General features: G+C 35.5%; 1 protein-coding gene across 1 annotated transcript in view; it reads left to right on the forward strand.

The window, feature by feature from the left end:
- Pi4KIIIalpha (phosphatidylinositol 4-kinase III alpha) overlaps window positions 1–27,169 on the forward strand; it is a 184,750-nt gene that overhangs the window by 86,514 nt on the left and 71,067 nt on the right. The window contains exons 25-30 of the mRNA XM_089237000.1: window positions 4,282–4,401; window positions 15,805–15,897; window positions 16,353–16,452; window positions 17,779–17,838; window positions 26,478–26,605; window positions 26,963–27,121. Of these exons, the coding sequence (XP_089093126.1) occupies window positions 4,282–4,401; window positions 15,805–15,897; window positions 16,353–16,452; window positions 17,779–17,838; window positions 26,478–26,605; window positions 26,963–27,121 (660 nt within the window). The remainder of the gene's footprint in view (window positions 1–4,281; window positions 4,402–15,804; window positions 15,898–16,352; window positions 16,453–17,778; window positions 17,839–26,477; window positions 26,606–26,962; window positions 27,122–27,169) is intronic.

A 27,169-nucleotide genomic window follows, 5' to 3' on the forward strand; every position in this document is an offset into this window, starting at 1 on the left:
GATGCATTTATCTTGCAAATGTATTATTACCGTTATAGTTATATGCTCATGATTCTTCATAATTACTTTTTCAATATGTATTGTGTACAAGTTTTGATTTCAAGCATTTTTTAATTTCTTTTGTACTGTGTTAAATTGATACTGGTTGTAATTAGCATTACAACGCCGGGCGGGATGGAAACGCCTAACTTTTTATCTTTTGCTCCCAACACAAGATGGAGTTGATGTCAACTTTCGCCTTTCTTTTCTTGTGTATTTCTTATTATTATTATGTCTCTCTCCCTCTCTAAGGAGAAAAATGTGTAAGAGTGTATGTCACAACTCTCCAGTGGGAGGTTGTCTGATGTAATTCCCCTGCGTGTTATTGCGCTCATTATTGAATCACCCTTCTCACAGAATTAAATTTTGTTGAGTTTAAAAACACAGGTGTGTGTTTGAGTTCATGGTAGTGACCATGGATTTTAGAGCAAAAATCGTTCTTACTATTGAATTTCGGCACAGCGTTTCAAGACTCTGTTTGATTTTTTATGAAGCTTTCTCTCAGATTTTTTGCACAATGTGGCTGAAGTTTCTGTAGCAGTCTTGACCACATTTTCAGCAGTTTGTGTTTGACATGGCAAGCGTAGTAAAGGCAGTTCTGATTTTTGAACGACAAACAGTTAGATGTCTTCGTCAGGTATGGATTTCAATATTGGTGGATCAGATGTCTTCTACTTCTGCCAATCAATGAGATCAATGTAAGATGATGCATCAAATTTTACTATAGGAAATGGAAACAGTCTGAGTCTATTTTTCTGAATGAGGTGGACTGTTAGTTCACGGATGTGCGGTTTACTGTTGGTCAGCACCCTGAATTTTCAGGATGTGCAAAGTAAGTGTTTCTTTGAGAGAGAACTACAGAATATATTTTGCCTTTCCGTTCTGCGGGTAGTTGCAGTGATGAGCTTGAAAAGGTGCTGTGTTCCATCTTTACAGGAAGGGTGAGTTTTGATAGCAAACCAAGTTGGAGGGTAAAACTTGATGACATACGTTGCTAGAGTTATTAAATTTTCAGGAGATTCCATCGAAACGTATAAACATAGAATTCGATTAGAACGAGTTAAGCATCGAGACTGACATTTTGCTTGGTGATTTGTTTGCTAAATCCTTAGGTCATTTGAAACCACTGAGACTATTCTGTACAAATATGTTTGGTCTGTGCTAACACCTTGAATAGAAAACTTGGGTAACTGTTGAAATTACTTGAAACGAAACACCAGTTTTTTTTAAACATATTTCTATATCTTTGTCAATTCTCCCTGAAAAAGTTTTGGGTCCCGATGTGCTGCCGTCAATATGTAGAAACAAATGTCGGAATGGTAATTCGTTCATATGAAGTAAACAGATAATCCACCACAACGGCTTATCTAACCTTTTTTCAAGCAGATGTATGACACCTCCATATTTACCAGCGTTCACATTAGTTCCACGTCACACCCAACTGCCACTAAAGACTCCATAAATATTTATGATTCCAAGAAGAAGTCAAAGATTGCTTGTTCTATGCATTCAGATCTGCCAGAAGCTGGTACTTCCAGATGCTGGTTCCATTATCAATAGAATATGCTCTTCAAGAATGCTCTATCAATACATTTTTTCGTCTTTTTTTTACATTTTTTTTTACATTTTTTTCTTTTTTTTTTTTTCTGATATAATTAAAGTTTATCCTTTCGTGTGTCCATCTAAGTATAAAGCAGTTATTTGTAGGACTGGTTGTTTGTTGGTCTATTAGGAAGCTTTTCTCTCTGACGGTATTTTTTTTTTTTTCGTATTTGGGGCAGATAAACTCTTAGATGTTCTTATACTTGCAGCATGAAATAAATGTCAAACAATAATTTATGGCGAAACTCTTCTAATTGCTTCTTCGGTATTTTAGGGTGTGATTCTAAAAGATTTTTTTATTTCATACATGATACGTAGGGATGCATAAATTTTGTATTTACGAAATAACCGCGATAAATGCGAAATTCACGAAATAAATGTGATAAATGCGAAATTTTTCCCAATTTTCACGAATAAATGAAAAAATTTGAATTTTTACTACTTTTCTGCGAAATCTCGATAATTTAAATTTTATCGTTAATTCTTCCATGTGTTTCCATTGACACCTTAAAAGAATACGAAAATAAAGGATCTAGTATCAGACTCCACGCGTTACATGACTACGTGCTTCAAATCATTAAAAACACTTCTTGGTGACAACATTTTGCACTACCGATGCTGGCCGTATAAAGTGAATCTTGTGGGTGACACATTCATTAAAGAATTCAAAGAGTTTAATTCTGTTGTGGCCAAGACGAAGATAACTTTTTTTTGCACTCAAGAAAAGTGTTACAATTTTGCACGTTACTAACCTAATAATCATGTTTACAGAAAAAAAAAAATTAAGTGAGAAAATGAACTTATAGTTACAGAATATTTGGAAATTAATTACAGTACTTAAAAAGTTCAGTCTTGCGATGATTTAGAATTTTTTTTTATCATAGTCTGCTTTCATGATGAGTGTCATTTCTTCGCTGCCAAATCTTGCATCTTTGCAGCATCATTATGTCGATTCCTGTAGCTTCTTGTTGCTCAATATATTTAATTGCGGTTTCTAGAGCCTTAATTCCATCGTTATGTGAAATTCTGAAAGCTCAACAGTTGGTGCTTGATCATTTTTTTGTGGTGGGACATCGGATAAACGAGACTCTACTGTATGTTGAAATTGATGAATGACATAGTATTCTGCTGAAGACACAGCAGCAGAAAAGAGTTAAAATGAATTAACTTTACACATGGCATCCAACCAGTGTTGTCTTCATGCATGGGTCTGACCGGTCACGGCCCAGAAACCTCAAGTGCAGTGGGGCCTCATGAAAACAAGATCTGGTTCAAATTATCGAGAGTAAGCATTTCTAGCAAGGATTCAAGCAATTAATTTTAGCCGAGGGCCTATGATATATTTTTTTGTAAACAAATACAAAATTTCGGACCTGAATTTTTTTTTTTTACGAATAAATGTAAAATTTATGATTTTTCAACATTTTTTTGTGAAATTTACGTATCCCTAATGATACGCTTTTAACGAGTGATACTTGCTTTCACTCGTTTATGTTGGGCAGAAGGAATGGAAGCTCTTGACCGTATTTCTTCAATTTTGGCCACGACAGTTTTCTCTAGTTCTTTATACATGGGCTCTATATTAGTTTCATTATCACGTTTTATCTTATGACGGTTCCACTCATAGAACCTCTTAACATCTTTGTAGGTTGGTAATATATTGCATTTAATGTCACTTGAATCACAAAATAATGGACATTTCCACTTTGAACGAGTACGATCCATGATTAAAATGGCTCACCACAACCTCGCCTTATTTCAGCCCAAGTTATACTGAGAAACATGGACATCACATGCGCACTCTCCCCCACCCATACGTGACGAATTGTCTGTTTGTAGAAAGTAACGTAATTGGTCGAAACCCTAACTGAAACCTACCTTGAAAAAAAAATCAAAAAATCGATATCAATCTGGAGGTAGTTACACTAATCGGAATGTAAAAAAATCATGTGTTATTTTGAGACCATTTAGCACTTTTTTATCGCTCTGCCCCTTAAAAAATTTGAATTTTATTTTTTTGGCCCACCCTACTGTATATGCCTTTATCAATAAATTTCAATTATTGTACAATTTGTGCCTTTCCCCCAATTATATTCAAAGACATTACCTCCTCTAATGTTTGAAGAAATATTCGCAGAGATTGGTTATTCAAATTCATGATTTTGCTAAATTTCACAATGATGTCCATATTTTCAAGAATTGGAGCACTTAAAAGTAGCAAAAGTCATCAAAAATTTCAATCATTCATGTCTCTGGAAATTTTTCTTCAAATGTTATGGGATGAATTTCTTTAAAATTGAGAAAGGTGAAAATTTTGCTACCCGACATTATTTGATTCTGAGGTGTATAAAATTTTTATATTTCCTTCCAGTTATTATTTTTTGTGATGCTGTTTGTCATATCTGATCAGAATTAATCAATTTACTTAACTGTGTTATCCTAGTTGTTTGCCTGCAGCTCTCTTTGTTTACAAGTTATTTCAAGTAAAAGGAACTTTTTTTAGGGAATCTGTATATATATATATATATATCATAAATCATGCAGATTTTGTAGTGTTTCAGAAACAATTTAAATGTTTTTAAATTATGGGTTATAATAATAAATTTCTATTTCTTTCCTATGATTTTAATTTATTTCTAGGAGTATTTAGCAGTGCAACAACATGCTACAGATGGTCTCAAGCATCACAGTGGTTTAGCTTTGGCATTTGAAAGTGTACTTCAGTTTTCTGGTCTAAATCTTATGTCATCTCCATTGCCTGTATGAAATTATTTATTTTTATATTTTAATATGATACTTTTTTTATGTTTTTCCAAGAGATCTGTGTGATCTCTTCAGGTAAATGTTTGAAGTTAGTTTCAAACACGTCTGAACTGGGATCCAAACTCAGACCTATATAGTTGAACTTTAGCATGCTAACCGCTTGATAGCTGGGCAAGAAGTAGTTAAATTTTATTAAGTTTATCTTCCACTTTGTTCAGCTTGATCTTGGAATCCTACATTTTTCCAAATTTTTACGAGAAAAATTTTATTCTAATTAAATTTAATAATTTACAATATTTTTACGATTTCCTTTTACAAATCGATGAATTTCTATAGATTTAGGAAAATTGAAGTTTATTGTAATCAGTGATATAAATTTTTATGTGCAACATCAAAATATGTATAAGCCATGCCATGAGAGAGTCATGTATTTAGTGGCTGTAAGAATCAGGAGATGAAAAAATGAAGCAGCCTCATTGGGCATCTATAAAACAGCTAGATCATTTTTTGAACATATCATAAATTCTCTGGAATTGGAGAGAGTCATGTATTTGTTTTGACTTTCGACGGTTTGTCATGTAGAAGAATTTTTATGTCTTGTGAAAGGAAGTTTTTACTTTAAAAGCTTCATGTAACTGATTTACTTTATACTCGTTTAATTTATACATTAAGTTTGTAAATTGAACAAAAAAAATCTATATACAGTCCTATAGATATTTGGCCACTGGCTTGATTGAAATTCGTAATGTGGTGCTCACAGTGTCTCTAAGTTTGAAGAATTGGTATGTATGTATAGGTCTCGCCCAGATACACTCGCTTCCAAAAGTTGAGCACGCGGTGGCTTATATAACATTACGACACCACTTTAATCTTTCCCCCTCTAGATTGCACAGTTAGTGGAGCACAAACACGTGGTACTCATGCATACAGTCCCTTCACGTGGAGCCTTCAGCATTCAGTACCAGCAGATAGTATCTTACCAAGTAATATTCAAACCTTGGAAGCAACAGATTGTTAGGTTTATTTTTCATTCATGCAAATTAAATGAACTCAACCGTAACCGGATCGATCACGATCCGTTGTGCAAATCATGACGAGATCGCACATGTTTGTAATGTGTATATATATATGAACTGTTTGGGATCCTTTTTGTTGTTCTTGTCTTAGTGTTATGTTTGCGTTGTTTCATCAGTTATGTTAGACGTAATATGGACTTTAGTTTTCAATGATTTCTAGTGGAGATCAATATGTTGTCGTTAAATAAATTCGTTATTTTGCCGATCATTATTCTCGTATTCTTTCCGTCTGTACTCGCGCATAACCACACTTTGCCAACAAGGGTTATGGGCCCAGGCACGAGTGCAGATCGGAAATTTTAAACGTTAAGTTACGTTTTTGAATCGGAATGTTAAAAAGTCTTTTGTGCAAACATGCCCACATTTTTCTCATTGCATTTGCGACAACGATCGACGAACTATAATTTTAAAGCGGAAACTTGTATTCGCCGTCCGTAATATCTTCGACATTGGTATCTCCAACATCGTATTTTCACCGATCGCCGTTTTCATCGGGACTAGCGTATTCGTCCTTTATCGAGCTTATGGGATCAATGAGCGCTTCATTTTGCCGATTACCAAGAATTTCTACCGATTACCGATAAAGAATCGTAGTTTTTCATCGAAAGTGCATATTCACAATCATCTTGAAATTCGCGGTTTTCATTGATCAGCCTCTTCCGCTCAAGGTTGTAGCCGATTTGTTTTCATCAAGGACAATCAGTGAACTTGAAAAAAAACTGGATTTACTAATCAGTGTGTCAACTGGAACATCGCTGAATTAAAAACTGATTGAAACAATACCAGGATGAAGAAATTTTCAGGTATGAGAAAAATTCTAAGATTTTTCATTTACAATACGACTTTTTCGGCTGGGGCCGCAGAAAATTGTGGTACTAGACTGCTGGCAAGGTTGTATTATATGCTTATACTCGTTGCAACATTTTTTTTTAAGAAATGAATTACTGGTAATTTCATTATTATACTCTATTGTTTTATTTCTTTGTGTATGCTTATAAATTATAATTTTATACATTATGGAGACAAAGGATGTGAAAAATTAAGGTCCTAAATGGGGACAATTGGCATACTTGGATAGATGATATTAAACGGAACCTCCATTGGATGATGAAACTGCATCACGTAAAGAAGTATTGGATTATAATTTGAGAAAAAATATGGCATATTCAACAATATACTATGCAGTTGATCCTCAGTACAGAAATTTGATAGCTAAAAATACTGATGGGAAATCTGCACATATGACACTAAAAGAGTACTTTGAGCCAAATACAAGAGCACATGTCATCTCATTATTAGATGAATTTTTCTCACTTAGATTTGATAAGAGATCAGAAACTATAGGGTTATATTGTGCTAGATTGAGAAATTGCGTACAAAGATTAGAAGATGCTGGACATGCATTAGAATCTTTATATCAGAGTTTTCAATTGATAAGGTATCTCCCACAAGAATTTTCAGGAATAGTTCAAACTATTCTATATCAAACTAGATGGCCTGAAAAAGATTTCCTCTTTGATAAAGTCGCTAAAGAGCTAGTATTGGAAGAAAATAGATTGTTACAAGCTAACAAAGACATGAGTAATTTTGAGAATAGTATAGATGGGGCATATGGGGCAACTGTTAAATGTAACAATAGAAATCCAAATGCCAAAACTAAGTTAAAGATCAAAAGAAAAATGACCAATTCTAAAAAACTTGGACCTTGTTACAGATGTGGGGAGTTAGGACATTTGAAGGTTAATTGTAATGTAAAAGTACCAAATCCTTCAAACAGATATAACAAAAAAGATTTAACCAGTGCTAGTTAAAGTTTCAAAGAAAAATGTAATGTAAAAGATAAGCCAGTATTTGAGTCAAATGTCGAAGTCTTGCTTAATCATGCTAAACTTCATATGGATAAATTTAGTTGGTGTTTAGATAGTGGAGCAACTCACCATTTTTGTAACAATAAAGACCTTTTCACTAACTTTAAGGAGTTAGAAGATGTAAATATGGTTTTAGCTGTAAAGATTGAAAGGAAAATTGGTTACTATTGAAATATGTGATGTACTATATTCACCGAAAATGAGACGCAATTCAATATCATGTTCATTGTTAGAAAAATGTGGTGCATATTTTATTGGTTGTAATGGAAGACTTAGCGTCTATACACCAGAGGACGGACAGTTATTTTATGGTATAAGAAAAAATTATTTGTATGTTCTAAGGCCAATGTATGATCTTAATGGTAATTCAAATATGAATTTTAACATTAATGAATTGATAACGAACAGTTGTGAAACCTCAAATAACTTCAAGAACGTATCTGCTGATACAAATGTCAAAAAAAAGAAAGAAATGTATAATTCCATTGCAAGAACTAACGATAATATAGAACTTTGGCATAAACGTTTTTGTCATGTGAATATACATTATTTGCAAAATACAAGTAAGAATTCAAGTGTTAGAGGGTTACAATTGTTAAATAATCCCATGGAAGAATGTGTTAGTTGCAAACTGGCAAAATCCAAGAGAAAACCTTTCAAACCTATTGACAAAATTCGATCTAGTAGACCTTTGGAATTATTACACATGGATGTATGTGGTCCAATGCCTACTGAATCTTGTGGAGGGAATTTATATTTCTTAACTATAACAGATGATTATTCTCGAAAAGTGTTTGTTTTACCAATGAAAAGAAAAGGTGAAGTTTTCCAACTTTTTGTAAAATTTCAAAAGAGACAGGAAAGGTTTCTAAATCTGAAAATAGTAACTGTTCGTACAGATAATGGCATGGAATTTTGCCATAATGAATTTGTAAAGTTCTTAGACAATCAGGGAATAGGATATGAAAGGACAAATGATTACACCCCAGAACAGAATGGTGTGAGTGAACGCTATAATCTAACAGCATTGGATGGTGTTAAAGCTATGCTGAAAGATAGTGAAATTGATAATAAGTTCTGGGCAGAAGCAATAATTTGTTTTACTTATGTTTGGAATAGAGTCTGACACAAGAACCAAACAAAAATGCCATTTGAGTTATATGGGGGGAACAAACCAACAGTAACCCATTTGAAGGTTTTTAAATACAAATACAAATACAACGCCACAACAGGCAAAATGCCCAACGAGGTGGCTGATAAAAAGATGCCCATAAAAATATGGTTGTCATATGTTTCAAAAATACAGCAACCCAATTAAAAATGCAATTAACACAAATTACAAACAATATATACACATGATAAAATACTATACAATGCCCATAAAGAATACTTATGGTTGTCTTATTCTAAGAATGGATAGCTTCTCGATTTAACCCAACATGTTTATCGTATTTCTTTTTAAACGTGTCAATTGTGTTACAATTTACTACCTCCGGGGGTAAGCTATTCCATTTATTAACAACCCTATTGGAGAAAAATTCCCTGCGACACCATAACCTTGCATTGTCCCTCACCAATCGATACTGGTGTCCCCTTGTAAAAGCAGTCGATTGGCGGTGTACTAAAAGTTCATGGTCCATCCTATCCATCCCATTGAAAATTTTGAACACTTCGATCATATCTCCTCGACACCTGCGTTCATCCAATGTAAACATATTCAAAAAATGAAGTCTTTCTTCATAACTCAAGCCCTGTGTGCCAATAAGGACACGCGTAGCTCTTCTCTGCACCCCTTCAACCAAGTCTATGTCCCTCTGTAGGTATGGTCTCCAAAACCTTACAGCATACTCCAGTCCAGGACGAACTAAGCCTCGAAAAAGCGGAAGAATGACTTTAGGAGAACGCGAAGAGACCTTTTTGAAAATGAGACCAAGCATTCTATTCGATTTTTTGACAACCGCTGAACAATGTTCAGAAAACTTAAACTTAAGTCGGTCGTCAATGAGAATTCCCAAATCAGTGACTCTAGTTGCATCCGGGATAGTGACACCATTCAACTCGTAAAAGAACCGTGGGTTGTTCGAACCAAAATGAGCGACCATGCACTTATCTACGCTAAACGTCATGCTCCATTCATTTGCCCATGCTGCAATCTTGTTTAAGTTGGTCTGGAGCAACTCCCTATCGCTTTCATTTCCGATTACCCCCATTAGCTTCACATCATCTGCGAATTTGCTAGTAATTCCATCAATACCCTGATCGAGTTTGTCGATAAAAAGTGAAAAAAGTATGGGGCCAAGGATGCTTCCCTGAGGAACTCCACTTGTGACGTCTGTCCAACCAGAGAATTCCCCGTTCACCATAACTCGTTGTGACCTATCTCTTAACCACGATTCTATCCAATTCAGCAAGTTGCCCCCTATTCCAATCTCGTGTAAACGCTTCAAGAGTTTGCCATGTTGGACCCGATCGAATGCCTTCTGGAAATCAAGGTAAACAACGTCGACATTTTTGCTCTTACCCAAAGCCTTAGTCACGTAATCATAGAAGCAAAGGAGGTTAGTTACACATGACTTCCCCTTCCTGAACCCATGCTGATTATCCGACAATACATTATTCTCGTCTATCCACTTCACAAACTGCCTTTTGATGATAATTTCCAAAATTTTCGAGAGGGAGCTCGTCAAACTCACTGGACGATAATTAGACACCACTTCTCTACTACCCTTCTTAAATATCGGAACAACGTTAGCCAGTTTCCAATCTCTCGGGACGATACCCTCAGCAACACTACTCCTGTATATCTGTGCGACTGGCCCCAACAATTCATTAGCACCTTCCCTGAGAACCCTGGGATAGATATCATCTGGTCCTGGTGCTTTGCTTGCACATACATTTCTTAGAAGATTTAGGACCTCCACGTCTTCCACTTGAATATCGTTGAGCGTTTTATTACCCCATGCAACACCCGTATATCGAATATCATTATCTCCATTAAAAACCGACGCGAAAAAGTCATTGAAAGCACTACACATGCCTACATTGCTCTCTACTTTTGAGCCTCGTATCGAGAGGGGGCCAACTGTCCCCTTACATCCATTATTGACGTATCGAAAAAATGATTTTGGGTCAGAGCCAATGTTGTCTGCCAACCTAGATTCAACTTGCTTTTTACTATCCCTTATCGCTTTCTTCAACAGTCTTCTTTTATCAGTAAACAATGATAGGTCACCTCGTCCACTTTTATACTCTCTGAATGCTCTTTTCTTTTCAAGATAAAGGTTCCGCACGCTATCCGTGAACCATAGAGGGTGTGATGTACAAACACGCTTTTTTCGAACAAAGGGTATGACGTCGTGCAAAACAGAGGACAGCTTGGTACTAAATTCTTCCCATTGACTTACCACCCCTACTGATTCCAACCAGTCTTTGAAAACTTCCGCTAACCTTCTTCGCAAAACATCAAAGTTAGTTCTCCGAAAACAAGGAACCAGTCTTTTGTTATCAACCTCACCCGAGGAAAAGTTACAGTGAAATCTGACGATACGATGATCACTGGAAGAAAACTCTTCCCCCACCGAAACATGTTCAACTAGATCCTCAGAACTAGTAAGAACTAAATCCAAAATAGCAGTACCCCTAGTGGCTTCTGATACATGCTGATACAAAAAATTTTCGAGCACCAACTTAAGAAAGTCTCTTTCATACTGATTTCCAGATGAAAGGTTCTCCCAATCAATACCCGGGTAATTGAAATCCCCTAGTATGAGAACCCTCTTTCGCTTACACATGTAGGAAATTTCATCATGCATTTTGGCGATATAGTTTTGATCCCTATTCGGTGGATTGTAACAAACCCCAACAATAAGCTTATGACGTCTTTTGTTCTCAAGTTCAACCCATATGGTTTCAATATCACTTCTCTGCACGTTACACTCTCTAGCCTTCAAACATGATTTCACGTATATCAACACTCCACCCCCTTTCCTATCAGATCTATTTCTCAAAAAAGTATCGTATCCGGAGATGTGTAAGAAAGATTCATCCCCATCGTTTGCCCAAGATTCTGTAATGGCTATAAGATCCAAGTCCTCCACAACTATCATAGTTTCTAAAAAATCTTTCTTGTTACCCAAGCTCCTGGCATTTATTAACACACATTTTAATTTGCCCGGTGGTTTGTTGTCAATCGAGAAGCCATCCAAGTCAGAGGTGGGTAATTCCCCGTCAGTACTGTTGTGATTATCATTAACTAATTTTGGCTGTACTGTTTATGTAGGAGTTCCAAAACAAAAGAGAGAGAAACTAGACATGAGAGCACGTTTAGGAACCATGATGGGATATGCCCAAAGAACACGTGGTTATAGAATTTGGTTAAGAGACTAACACAGAATGATTGAAACTGCTAATGTTAACTTTAATGAGCAATTGAAAGGAAATATGGCATATTCTAATAAAAAAGGTTATGCCAACTTCGAAATAGATGACATTTCATACTCAGATGATGAAACTAAGTCAGTAAACTTATCTGAAAGTTCAGAATTCATCACTAAAATTAACCCAGATATAACAAAAGTTACACACAAAACAAAATTTCGAACAGAGGAATAAAAAAATTTAGTTTCTTGTATATCAATCCCATGGATTAGAAAAGCGGTCTTGAGAAAAGATCAATCAAGGACGGACATCTATTACTATAATGAAGGGACAAAAACAAGATTTAGATCCCCACATGATATAAAGAAATACTGTGCGAAACGTGGTATAGAGTTTAGAAATGAACTTTTTCATTTTAGTGGTAAAGATAATTCATCAGGTAAACTTTCAGCTTTGTGTAAATACAATATTACCCAAAGCATGATGCAGAAGCAAACCAAGTAGAATTGAAGATTCCCAAGAACTATAAAGATGTATTTAATTCTCCTCAGGTAAAAAATTGGCAAAATGCTATGGATGAAGAAATACAAATTATCAAAGATAGGCAAGTTTGGGAATTAGTTCCGCCACCCAAAGAACAAGTTATTGGATGCAGATGGGTATGTACAACAAAATTAAATGAAAAAGGGGAAATTGTTAAGTATAAGGCTTGCTTAGTAGCCAAAGGTTAAGGACAAAGAAAAGGGGAATCATATGATGAAGTTTATAGTCCAGTAGTAAATTTCAGTGTCATTCGATTGTTTTTCTCTTTATTGGTATGTATGCTTGGTTGGTTACATTATCAATTAGATGTAAAAAGTGCATATCTGTATGCAAAATTATCCAAACCTATTTTTATGTCTCAACCAGAAGGATATATAAATGACAATAAGAAAAATTATGTATGTCTGTTAAAAAGAGCTTTGTATGGTTTACATCAAAGTGGTAGAGAATGGTATTTAGAACTGGATACAATGTTAAAAAAAATGGACTTTGTAAAATTTAAATGGGGCAATTGTGTATACAGGAGAGGAAAAACTGTAATATTATTAGTGTATGTTGATGATATAATAGTTTTTGGAAAAACTAAGCAAGCTATAGATGAAGCTATCACTATATTAGGTCTTAAATTTGAATTGAAAATGTTGGGTAAAACCAAAAAACTTTTGGGTATTGAATTTGAAGAAACTGATAGTTTTTTATCTATTCATCAGTGTTCATATATTGATAAGATATGTACAATTTTTTCTAAGTATAATTTCAAATTGGCAACGTTACCAATTGCCAAAAGTCAAATCATGTCCAAACTTGACTCTCCATCATATCAAAACCAGATAAATGAGATGCCAAAACTTCCATATAGAAATATTTTAGGTTGCCTTTCATTCATTGCAATTAGAACCAGACCGGACATATGTTACGCTGTAAATATTTTATCTCAATTTCAGGAAAACCCAGGAATTAGACATTGGAACTGTTTATTAAAATTATTAGGATATGTACAATATACAAAAGACTATAAATTAGACTTGTCAAAAATCAGAAATATTAACATGAATTGTTTTTCTGATTCTCATTTTGCAGCCAGTAGAGATGACAGAATCTCTATGGGAGGTACATTGATTTTAATTGACAAATCTCCCATTTTTTGGCGCACCTTCAAGCATAAATCTGTAAGCTTGTCAACAATGGAGGCAGAATATATTTCACTTACTGAATCTGCTAAAGAATTAATGTGGATAAAAAATATAGTCAAAGAATGTAGACCAATAGGGTTAAAAATAACCGAATGTAATTTACTATGCGATAATCAGGCTACAATTGATTTCTCAAGCTCTCCATTAGAAACGCACAGGACAAAGCACATGGACATTAAATATCACTTCCTCAGAAATCTTGTCCGTGATAAGTGCTTTAATGTTAAATTTGTCAACAGTAACAAAAATACAAAAATATGGCAGATATATTTACAAAGCCTATGACTAGAGAAGCAAAAAATAACTTTTGTGAAAAAATGTTTGTATAGTAATGTAAATGTTATAAATTTGATACGTCTTGTTATATCTGTAAAATTTATTGGTATTGTGTTTATATATATGTGTGTGTGTGTGTGTATATATTGTATTTTTTTTTAATTAATTTGCATGAGGGGGGCCGATTGTTAGGTTTATTTTTCATTCATGCAAATTAAATGAACTCAACCGCAAATCATGACGCGATCACACATGTTTGTAATGTGTATATATATATGAACTGTTTGGGATCCTTTTTGTTGTTCTTGTCTTAGTGTTATGTTTGCGTTGTTTCATCAGTTATGTTAGACGTAATATAGACTTTAGTTTTCAATGATTTCTAGTGGAGATCAATATGCTGTCGTTAAATAAATCTGTTATTTTGCCGATCATTATTCTCATATTCTTTCCGTCTGTATACGCGCATAACCACACTTTGCCAACACAGATGTGGTGGTTGCTCGTTGATTTTTCTTCGCTACTATAGCAATATAACGATTACGAAAACAATTCCCAAGCAAGGGAATGTCCAGTCAACCAGGGTTACCACCACCACCCTTCCCCCCATCTGATGATTGGTATATTGCTATAGTACCCAAGCGGAATCCACAAGTGACTTTTACCACTGTTGCATCCATTGTTGCAGCATCACTTGGTAAGACAATATTTGCCCTACTGTGTGTCAAAAGCTCCACATGAAAGGACTATACACCCGAGTACCACACATTTGTGTTCCATTAACCATCCAATCCAGAAGGACACAGTTAAAGTGGGTGGCCGTTATGTTATATAAGACATTGAGTGCTTAACTTTTGGAAGCGAGTGTAACCCAGTAATCTTTCAGTTTGAGTATCAGTCTTGTTGTAAGTTATACAGTATTCAATGCAAAAATATCAATTATACATGCATAGATAGATTATATTTTAAAAATATTTTGCTGCCCCTTTTTCATGTGAATACATTTTAAAGTTTTAGTACCTAACTAGTTTTAATATTCCATCACAGTGGTGATATATTGTATCACTAGAAGTTATAAAGTGCTGTAATGCTGGATAGGAGTCTGATGTCTGTGGCACATATCATTCGAGTAAATTCAACAATGTTCCATCGATGTGAATATATATATATATATGCCTACTCTCTAATTTCTTTAAAGTAAAATTATAATTTGTTTTTATTGTTTTGGTGTATAATCTATCTTAAGTTTTCAATAACCAAGGAGGTCTCTGGCTGATTCACTTCAGATTATTAATACAAATACAATGCCACAACAGGCAAGATGCCCAACGAGGTGGCTGAGAAAAAGATGCCCATAACAAATATGGATGTATTCCAAAAATACAGCAACCCAATTAAAAACACAATCACAAAAATTTTAAACAATTTATACACATGATAAAATATTATACAATGCCCATAAATAATATTATGGTTGTCTTGTTCTAAGTATGGATAGCTTCTCGATTTACCCCAACATGTTAATCGTATTTCTTTTTGAACATGTCAATTGTGTTACAATTTACTACCTCCGGGGGTAAGCTATTCCATTTATTAACAACCCTATTAGAGAAAAATTCCCTGCGACACCATAACCTCACTTTGTCCCTTACCAATCAGTACTGGTGTCCCCTTGTAAAATCAGTCGATTGGCGGTGTACTAAAAGTTCACGGCCCATTATAACCATCCCGTTGAAAATTTTGAACACTTCGATCATATCTCCTCGACACCTGCATTCATCCAATGTAAACATATTCAAAAAATGAAGTCTCTCTTCATAAATCAAGCCTCGTGCGCCAATAAGGACACGTGTAGCTCTTCTCTGCACCCCTTAAACCAAGTCTATGTCCCTCTGTAGGTATGGTCTCCAAAACCTTACAGCACACTCCAGTCCCAGACAAACTAAGCTGTTGACTCTAATATATGCAGAAAGTGCAGTGTTTTCCTTGTTAAATGTTGCTCTTATTTTTATGATCTTAATTTGTTTCCTCTTTTTACTCAACTTAATTGCTATTTTTTTTATGTTTCAGCCTTCCACTCTTGATAAATGGCCAGCATGTATAAAAAACAATTATTCAGAGTCAGTTGCATCTGTCAATCTAAGATGCCACTATACTGGAGAAGTGAGAATTTTTCCCTTTTTTGTATTTGTGTGATATTTTGCCTGGTTGGAATGAAAAAATACTGTGCAATATCACTTGTGTTAAAAAAGGGTTCTTGAAATAGATTTCATCCTCCCAATAAAATTATAGAAACTTTAATTTATAATCTATTAAACGTAAAGTTTGTGTGCCTAGCATAGGAATGATAGCTTTTAGACTGGGTGATGTGAGAAACGTTGGTTTCTCAAAAATTAATTTTCAAAAATTTCTGTTTGGAGAGATAAATTATGTGCTGAAACAGTGAAATCTTATGAAAAATCCTTTGGATCTAGTTTGTTTGAATGATTTTAATGAAATCTGCAGTACTCTAATCCTTAATGATTATAAAATATTTCTTGATATAGGAGTGCCATAACTTGATGACAGTCATACTGATTTTTAATGATATAGCCATTTGATATTACTCTTTTTTTAAGGTTGCTGGACTTCTGACTAGTTGTCATGGAACTGATGATCACCTATGTGTTGTGAAAAATGAACTCTTGCATACTTTAAAACAGAGTTGGGAGAATAAGGGTAAAGATTCATTTTGTTACTTGTTAAAACTTCCTTTTTATTTATGCAGTCTCCCTTTCTATTTGAATGAAATAATTTTTAATGCATTTCAAGGATAATTGTTGATTTCAAAATAAATTTCAAAATTTTTATTGACTTTTAATATAATAATAAGAAAGTTATATGTATAAATAGCAATATAGTGATGAGATAACTCTCATCAAATTAACCTCAAATTGCTGTAGATGTGAAAGTTATCTTTTGTTATTATTTATTACTTATGAAATTATAAACTGCATTTATATCCTTCAATGTGTATGTTAAAATGTATGTTTAAAGTATGGCCAATGTGCAAAGTGTTAACACTTCAGATTTCAGCTATAACATATGCATAAAGACATAATGCTTGTGTACTCAGAAACATTTATTAGGTATGAGCAAGTTCTTAAAGGTTAATGAAGATTCCCAATCACAAAAATCTTCCACATTTTTGAGAAAAAAAGTGTAAATTTTCCATTATTTTGAGGGTTGGATGGTTGTCTTCTATCTCTCACTGATGTGTACCAGCAAATCCAAACTAGCAGGGCTGGAACTTGGGGGGACAAAGGAAGCAACTGCCTTGGGTAGCAAAATTAAGAGGGTAGGAAGTAGGAACAAAACTGCTGCTATAAAATTATCAAATTTTACAGTGATGGGGGCGACGAAATAATGTTTTCTCCCTCCCACACACACACAAAATCCTACTTAGGGCCCTACAAACTAGTGTAACCCAGTCTAATCAAATTATTACGAAAATTATGTAAATAGTGAATATTTATCATGTCATCTTTCACCCATAAATAATCAATAGCGTATATCTCTGTAAATCTCGCCAAATTAATGACAAACTTGGGGCATTTGGTGGTAGCTCCGACATGTTGCCAAACAGAAAATGTAAAGATGTCACACAAATTGTGGAGATTATTCTAGAAAGATGCTCTTCCCTATATATGTGTGAGGCTGCTTTTGTAGAACTATGCAGTTATAAAATTTTAGTCAGAAGACAAGGCATTGTCTGTAGATCACATTCTATCTGTAAGTCACATTTCGTTAAGATCTCTGCTTGTAAATACATGTAAATAGCTGCTCTTTGGAACAAATCTGTGATGTCCTGCATTTTGTTTCATCCTCTGCTTATTTCAAGAACTTATGTGTGAGTCATTATCCGGAACAAAATTTTCCTGTTGAAAATATGAAAATTAAATGTTAAAATTCTCTATTAGAAATGATTGATTTAAATTTCTGAATTTTCTATACTTGTTGCAGTTCATTTATCACTTATTATGCGTTATATTTTTTATTTCTCAGATTCTATTGAACATGAAAAATGCATTTTCCGTGTATGTGCTCTTCTTATTGTTACTGAGGGTAAGCAAAGACTTATTCCAACGTGATTGATATTTTTTTATTTTATCTTATATATAAATGTGGAAGTATGTCTGTCTGTTCTTTGTACAAATCTATAGTTTTAGACCGATCGCCGCCAGATTTTGCATATATACCAAACAGGACCAGGAATGAACCATAGGCTGCTTTAAAAGTTCGTCAGAGCTGGGCAAATGCCCGAAATGGGCAAAAAACTGTCGAGCAACAATGGTTTTGGGGCCTCAACAATCACTTTTGGAGCGTTTACTTTGGTTGCCATGGTTCCCTAACAATGCGTTTCAGACATGTATATATGCCTTTACAATGGTTTGTCACACCTTTAATTCTGCCATTATGACAGTTTATTCCTTTATAATATTTTGCCACTTTTCCAATCCTCCCAGTAATTGAAGAAAACCCAGGAAGCGCTGGGTATTTTTGCTAGCCTATATACAGGGTGTCCTGTAAGTGGTAACAGGACCTTTATCTCATCAACTGCCCATCGTAGAGGTATAGTTTCTATTTAAAAAATGTGTTTGAATAATATTTGCTGCACAAGCTGAACGTATGACATCGCTAACAACAGAGATCAGCAACTACGACAACAAAACTGAGAACAAAACTGTTCAACGCCAGCTGATGAACTCAATGCTTGCCTCAAATCATCAACACTCTGGCACGAAGTTAAAAAATTATCATTATCCACTAACATGTGAGTTCAACTGCAAAATTACTCAGCACTGCTATCATTTTCACATCAGTTGATAAAACTTGGCAATGGAAGAATTCCCGTAGACCCAAGCACTGGACTGATTACGTTCCCAAATGGATTTTGCCAGTTGTTAAACTCAGTTCAAGAACTTGCAGACAAAGTCTTCCCAAACATTGAACAAAATCACAGAAACCATGAGTGGCTCTGCGAGAGAGCGATTCTGGCATCGAAAAATGACAGTGTGAACAAGATCAATGAAAAAATCCTAAAAATTATTCCTGGAAACCACATCTTACAAATTGGTTGACACTGTCACAGACTCAGCACCGACAGTTCTGTATCTTGCAGAATTTCTGAACTCTTTGGATATTCCAGGTGTGCTACCCTCAAAACTTGACCCTCAAAGTCGAAGTGCCTACAATGCTTTTAAGAAATTTGGAGACAGAGACTCTGCGTGAAGAAATTGCACAATTACACCATTGAAGCAACGATTCCAACTGGATGTGCCAAAGAAAAAGAAGTCTTCATTCCACGTATCCCAATTATCACCGAAGAAATGTCATTCACTTTCAAGCGATTACAGTTCCCAATTCGTTTAGCTTTTGCCATGACAATCAACAAAGCTCAAGGTCAATCGTTAGCAGTGGCAGGTATCAACCTACTTGATCCCTGTTTTACACACGGACTGCTTTTCGTCGCCTCTTCACGTGTTGGTAATCCCAAAAATTTGTAAATCTACACACCAGATGGAAAAATAAAAAAATATTGTGTATCCACAAGCGATTGCCTGACGTTTTTAATTAAAATATTTAAAAATAAAAGTAATTTTTTCTTACTTGATGCAGAAATTTTTTCGAATAAGAAATAATTATTAAGCTATACATATATAAATTTTTTACGGGGCTGGCAACGTCGCCGGGTATCAGCTAGTCCCTATTAAAAGTTAAATGTCTTTCATGTTTTATGGTAATTACCTTTTGTTATTGTATCACTAGTTGTAGAAAGTGACAACCTTTTCTTTTCTAAATGATGTAAAATTAATCCATAGACATGTGATCTCTTTGCAAATGATGTCCACTCGAGCTCTTGATATTTATGTTAATATATCTGTTTTGATCAATCATAACAATGGTGGATACATGTTCAATTTGTGAAGGCGAAGTACTGGAAGGGAAGGAGGTATTTTCATGTTCTGGTTGTGAATCACTTATTCATCCGAAATGTGTTGGAACCACAGACTCAAATTTCAGAAAAATGTCTGCTGAAATAAAACAAAAATGGCGGTGTACTGACTGCATAATATATCAGCAAAGATCGAAAAACAGGAAAAATTGGGGCTTGAAAAATACATGATATTATTCGTGAAGAATGTAGTGTGTTAAAATCCGAAATGATGGAATTGAGAATATCAATCGAGTTCAATGATGAACCACTCAAGGAAACAAAAGCTGAACTATTGGAGGTAAAGAATGAATTACAGGCAATGAAGAGATTGAATGAAATGTTGCAAAGTGATAATTTTTCGAAAGAAAAAATCAAGAACATTTATGATGAACTGGATAAAATTGAGTTACGATCGAAATCAAGCAATATAGAGATTTAGAGATCGGAATCAAGCAAGAAATGCGGAAGAAAAGGGGGGCGAGGATGCGACAAAAATAGTGACTGAAATTGGTAAAACTTTACACGTGTATAAACCGAATGATATAATGAAGCTACATAGGGTAAATTCGGTAAACAAAAAAAAATAAGATTAGGCCAATTATTGTCAGATTTAGAGACTCCGGGGTGCCAGATGAACGGATCGAAGCTAGCCGAAGCAAGAAAGGACTAAATGCAAGTGAAATCAATGAACGTTATGGTGATTCAAAGCTATTCATAAATGAACATCTTACTAAGACTCTCAAAAACTTTTTTTTATCATGTTCAGAAGTTTAAGAAGGATAACGATTTTGACTTTGTGTGGGTGAGAGACAGCAAGGTCTTACTGAGGAAAAGGCAGGGTGAAAAAGTTTATCATATTTGTAACATAAATGATTTGGATAAAATTAATCAACAGCAGAATTCCCAGGAATCTCAGGAATAAATAATGTAAGTATCAATTCACCTTGCCTTGAAACATTCGATGATTTAGTGAGTTTTTCAAACAGTCGTGAAACTTTCAATATACTGCATGCAAATATTAGAAGCGGCGGTAAAAATTTTAACAATTTATTATTGCATTTAGAAGGTTCGTAGTTCCATTTGATGTTATATTACTGTCTGAAATTTGGATCAAAGATCATGAAACTGATTTGTACAATATTTCTGGTTATAATATCTTTTTTGAATGTCGAAATAGAAATAGATCAGGCGGCGTTATTGCATATGAGTACATGAGTCTCATGTCTGAATTTGGTTTTTATCATACATAAATACACCAACAAGAAAGTCAGCATGTTTAGATCACGTTTTCATTCGAAACGCGAAGCTAAATTATCGATTTGAAACAGCAGTATCAAAATTAGAGATAACGGATCATTTACCACTGGTTATTAAATGTAATCTTGGAATTGATACACAACTTTTAAATAATAATCAAAATAATAGTAATCAGTTGTGTGAAAATGTGGATTATGACAAGTTTGAAATATGTGTAAAAAATTATGAATTTGAAGAAAACATTTTTTCAATGAGATTGATGCAAATGTATTATATGACCAAATTTCTTGATATTGTGTTCAGGCATCATAACTTCTGGACAAATCATTCTAAATGCAAAACAGTAAATAATTTGAAAAGTGAATGGATTACATATGAATTGACATGTATGGTCAATACTAAAGAAAGACTTTATGAAGTTTTTAAACGTAATCCTTCAGATCGTGATAAGAAAAATAATTACACAAGCTATAACAAACAGTTAAAAAAGAAACTAAAAGCTGCAAAGGATGCTTTTTACCATAATAAATTTATAAAATGTGATAACATCAAGAAACAATGGAAAGTTACTAATGATAAAATGAAAAATAAATAAAATAGTACTTCGAGTAAATACTGATTCTAAAACATTAGTGAATGAAATGAATCAATTTTTTATTAATTCTGCAATAACTGAAGATTCTGAATTAATAGATGAAATAGAGCTTTTAGTACCAAACCAGTATAATTCTATAGTCGTTACTGAGATAGAGGAAAGGAATGTAAAGAATTTAATAAACAAACTTGAGAATAATAAAGCGGTTGGTTATGATGGAATCACTCCAAAAATGCTAAAAATTGTCAGTATAAATACCATTTAAAGTTTATAACTCACATTATAAACTCTTTAATTCTCAGTGGAGTTTTTATTGATAAATTAAAATGTGCTCTTGTCATACCCATTCATAAATCAGGTAATGTCAATGATTTCAGAAACTATCGTCTGATCTCTATTTTGCCTGTTTTTTTGAAAATTTTGGAAAAAATAATGAAACAAAATTATAAGTTTTCTAAATCAATTTAATTTTTTTTCGAGAAATCAGTTCGGTTTTCTTGAAAATAAGAATACCGAGATGGCAATTTTTAAATTTTCAGTAAAAGTATATGAAAGTATAAATGTGACAGCAATAGAACCATTGCTATGTTTTTAGACTTAAAAAAAGCCTTTGATAGGGTTGATCATCCAGTTCTTATATATAAATTGTATTGTTCAGGTGTAAGAGAGAGGCAACACTTATCAATGGTTTAAAACGTATCTGTCAAATAGAATGCAAGCAGTTAAAATAAGTGATACAATAGGTTCATACAGGTTTATTAAAAATGGCATCCCACAGGGATCTGTTCTTGGACCAATTTTATTTCTAATCTTTTTTAATGATATCAATAATCTGGATCTACGTGGTGATTTGATTAGCTATGCCGATGACACAGCTATTGTTTTGTCAGAACAAACGTATACCATGCTGAAATCTGATACTGAAGAAGATTTAACAAAAATTGATACTTGGTTCAGGCATAATAAGTTAACCTTGAATCTCAACAAAACTAAATATATAAATTTTCAGTTATATAATAGAAATATTGAAACACTTATAATTTGATACCACGAGTTGGGATGTTCTGATGACCAATGTTTTTGTCTGATTGTCTCGGAAACTGAAGAGTTTAAATAGTTAAGAGTCACTATAGACAAAAATTTGAAATGGAACTCTCATGCAACTGCACTTAGTAACAAAATAAAATACATGAATGTTTGTTTATATTGCTTAAAAAATATTATATCTCCTCAATTTATTCATACACTTTATTTTGCTTGGTTCTACTCACTTATTCAGTATGCTATATGTGTTTGGGGAGGTGATTATGAGTCCAATTTAAATGTATTAATAAGTGCTCTGAAAAAATTATAAATATTATTTTCTGTCATATATATATAACCCTACACCATCTGCCTATAATTATAAATCAGACTATAGATTTAATATTGAAAAACTGTCTAATGTTTATTTATAAAAATTCCTACTTGGTTTGAAATCAAGCAATGCCCACACACAACAAACACACGTCTCCATCAAGGTTTTCAATATAATATACAACCCCTAAAAAACATTAACCCAAAAGCAATTCATATACACTGCTGGCCACCGTAAATGCAACACCCTGAGGGAAGCATGGAAATAATATGAAATTTACAACATGCATTAGCGGAGGTGAGATATGCAAATGATTAGAATTTCAGTGCAGACGCACATCACGTGCGCCTGTGGCGCCACTTCAAAACGCTATTTAAGGCTTGGAGAATTCGACGATTTGAAGTACGGCAATTGTGTTTTTCTTGTGGTTTTTTCAAAACACGATCAATTATGCCTCGTAGAAAACAGCGATCATCTTTTGATCAAGTATCCGAGTTCGACAGAGGAAGGATAGTGGCCTACCGAGATTGTGGATTATCTTTCAGGGAAATCGGTAGTCGTGTTGGACAAAACCAAACAACTGTAATGCGGATATGTGATCGTTGGATGCAGGAGGGTACGACGGACCGACGTGTTTTATCGCATCCACCTCAGTGCACCACTTCACGTGATGACAGGCGTATTGTGCGTATGGCACTGACGGATTGCCCAGCCACATCACGAACCATAGCACAGCACATTCAGTCTGTACCGCATCATCCAGTGTCTGGGCGTACCATTCGACGCCGTTTACAGCAGAGTGGTCTGTCCGCAAGACGTCCATTGCTTTGTCTACCCTTTACGCAGAACCACAGACGTCTCCGCCGCCAATGGTGCGATGAAAGAAGGATGTGGACGGCACAATGGAATGAAATTGTCTTTACTGACGAGTCACGTTTCTGTCTGCAACACCACGATGGTCGGATTCGAGTCTGGAGACATCGTGGAGAGAGGATGCTGAACAGCTGCGTTATGCACCGCCACACTGGTCCTGCATCGGGTATTATGGTATGGGGCGGTATTGGATATCACTCTCGCACTCCTCTAGTACGCATTGCCAGTACTTTAAAAAGCCAGCGCTACATCTCCGAGGTGTTGGAGCCAGTTGTCCTTCCTTACCTTCAGGGCTTGCCCACAGCCATATTTCAACAGGATAATGCGCGACCACACGTGGCACGCATTGTCCAAAGGTTCTTCGTCAATCGCCAGATTGAATTGCTTCCCTCGCCAGCTCGCTCTCCAGATCTTTCGCCGATAGAAAACATGTGGTCCATGATTGCTCAACGATTGACCCAGATTACATCCCCAGCTGCCACACCAGATCAACTTTGGCAACGCGTGGAAGCTGCTTGGTCTGCTGTACCCCAAGAACACATCCAAAGTCTCTTTGAATCAATGCCGAGGCGTGTGGCAGCGGTGATCTCCAACAATGGCGGCTACTCTGGCTACTGATTTTGGCAGGAACCACACTTCACAGAAGTCTATAAGTTTAATCGTTTGATGCTTGGTCAACATGTTATCTACAAAATAAATATTGTTGCGATATCTCTTGTCTTTCTTGGTGTTGCAATTTGGGTGGCCAGCAGGATATTTGGCTCCATTATATTTTAATAACCTGCCAAATGAAATAAAATATGAAAATGAATTAAGAGCTTTCAAAAACCTAATTATGAATTATATTAATATTTTACTACAATAGGAAGGTACTTCCCGGCTCCCAGTATACAGTGTTGTCACACCAAGGCCTCTGTAATATCTGTCTATTTGTATACTTGTATTTTGTTTAGTACTTGTTAGTATATGAAAGTGTTTGCCACCACAGAAAAATTTATGTTTGTATGCTCTGGACGGATCAAGCAATCCCTTGAGTAGAATACTGTATTTATATACACTCATTGCCATAAAAATTTGCGCACCCAGAAGTCGTCAAAATGAAACGAAATTTTACACATGTAAGTACTACGTTGATATAAGTAAGTGATTAGAAAATCCAAGAAAAAGGATCATTTATTGCAGAAAAAAGTACAGATGAACAGAAGTTTTAGTACTCTGTTGACCCCCTCTAGCGCGAATGCATGATGCAATACGAGCGGGCATTGAGGCATACAAGTTCTGTATGATGTCCTGAGACATCTCGTTCCACAGTTTCTGTAAATGCGCCTCTAGTTCGACCAACCTCGTAGGGTGTCCAACTTGCCGTCCCAAATGATCCCAGGTATGCTCGATTGGTGACAAATCTGGGGATAGAGCAGGCCAGGGAAGGGTGGTAATGTGGCGGAGGCAGTCGTGTGACATCCTTGCTGTGTGTGGCCTAGCATTGTCTTGTTGAAAAATGGCTCCTGGGAGCCCTGCCATGAGTGACAACACATGTGGCTGAAGGATGTTATGGACGTACCGCTGGGCTGTCATTGTGCCATGGATCAATATTAGGGGTGACTGTGTATCGTAAGCAATGGCACCCCATACCATGACACCAGCTGTGGGAGCGGTGTGTCGCTGTAAAGCGAAGGCAGGACTGAAGCGTTCACCACGGGGCCTCCACACACGAACACGATTGTCATCACTGCTGAAGTTGAATCCCGATTTGTCGCTGAAGATGACCTGGTTCCATTCCGTTGCAGTCCAATCCCGTCGGGCTCGACACCACTCCAAACGGAGGCGTTGGTGGGTGGGTGTCATTGGCAGCACACGTAATGGGCGCCGCGATACCAGATATCCTTCAGCCAGGCGCCTTGCGATGGTTCGGGAGACACGGGCCCGTAGTGAAGCTGCTGCCTGTGTCTGGATAGCGGCCAATGAGGCAGTTGGCTCTACGCGTGCGTTTCAGATGATGTGCCGGTCTTCTCGACGACTGGTCTGTCGAGGGTGTCCTGAACCTGGTCGCCGTGTAAATTACGTCTATTCTGTCCACTAGTCCCAACACCTCCTCACAGAACGGCCTAGTTGACAAGCTACTCGCCGAGCTGACCACCCAACTTCCATCATCCCGATGATTCTTCCCCTATTGAACTCTGACAACTGCTCATATGGTCTGCGACGGCGGCATAACGGCATGTCTACTCCAGCATTTCCTTTGCAAACGATTAAATACACTCCAGCAAGCTCTGCTTACCTGTTTTATACTCCAAGGAGAGCGAAGTTCAACGCCCTCTAGTGGCATTACGCAATGTGCAATCACGCTGCATTTCTAATCATTTGCATATCTGCCCGACATGTACCTTCAGGCCAACTTTCGTTTCGATCCCACAATTATTTCTTGGTGCGCATATTTTTATGGCAATGAGTGTATGTTGTTTTTTTTTTCTTTCTTAATAAATGTACTTAAATTTCTTATGATAGGTTAAAAATAAGAAACAATCATTAATTCATGGCATTAATAGGCTGTATGTATAATTTGCAAGATTTTTATAATGCATTATATTTTTTCTTTCATGGGACTATAAAATTCAAAATGTCTCACATTTTCTAGTTTAGTAAAAATTAAGGTTTTTCCAATGGATCTTTCCTCTTTTCTCTAGGAATAGATAGAACTTTGTTGCATGCTCTGTGTTGGTCACCAGTTGAACTTTTTACAGAAGAAGCAATGAGAGCGGCCGTCAGCTGCTGGCAGTGGTTACTCGCTGCAAGATCTGATCTGGAACTACAGGTACAACATGTCTTTCTTCGTACTTATTTTGCCAAATTTGAGCATATCATTTAAAGGTTCACCTGTATGTGTAAATACTGAACAGGGTGCTATCTTTTGTAGCTTCAAAAAAAGGAGTTCACATCAATTATATAGTGAAGAATAACATTTCAATTGAGTAAATAGCTATCAGGTTTAATAGTACCACAGTTATTTTCCCAAAGGCTTCCTCTAAATAAAGGAGTTACATGTATTCAAAAATTGCTTCGATAAGCAAGTGTACTCAGTTTCTAAGTTTAAAAAAAGATAAACCTATTAAAATGAGAATTTTTCTACCTTTGCAAAAAGTATCTTTCTCCCTCAATTTCTTTGCTACAGTTCCTTCAGGAGATGTCAGCTGCTTGGCAAATGACCATTGATCGTCAGCTGGGCCTGTTCTCTGAAGATCCTGTTCAAGTTGATCCTCTAGCTGCACATGAAGGATGTGATTTGAAGCCTAATGGCCCATTCATTGCTCCACACACACTCTGGGTAAAAGTAAGTGTGTTTTTTGAGTGTTTCAATGAATGAACATGAAAAGAACAT

The sequence above is a fragment of the Pholcus phalangioides genome, unplaced genomic scaffold (genome assembly GCF_987345545.1).
Source record: "Pholcus phalangioides strain wild (caught in Gottingen) unplaced genomic scaffold, Ppha-v1.0 ptg000009l_1, whole genome shotgun sequence".
Taxonomy (NCBI): domain Eukaryota; kingdom Metazoa; phylum Arthropoda; class Arachnida; order Araneae; family Pholcidae; genus Pholcus; species Pholcus phalangioides.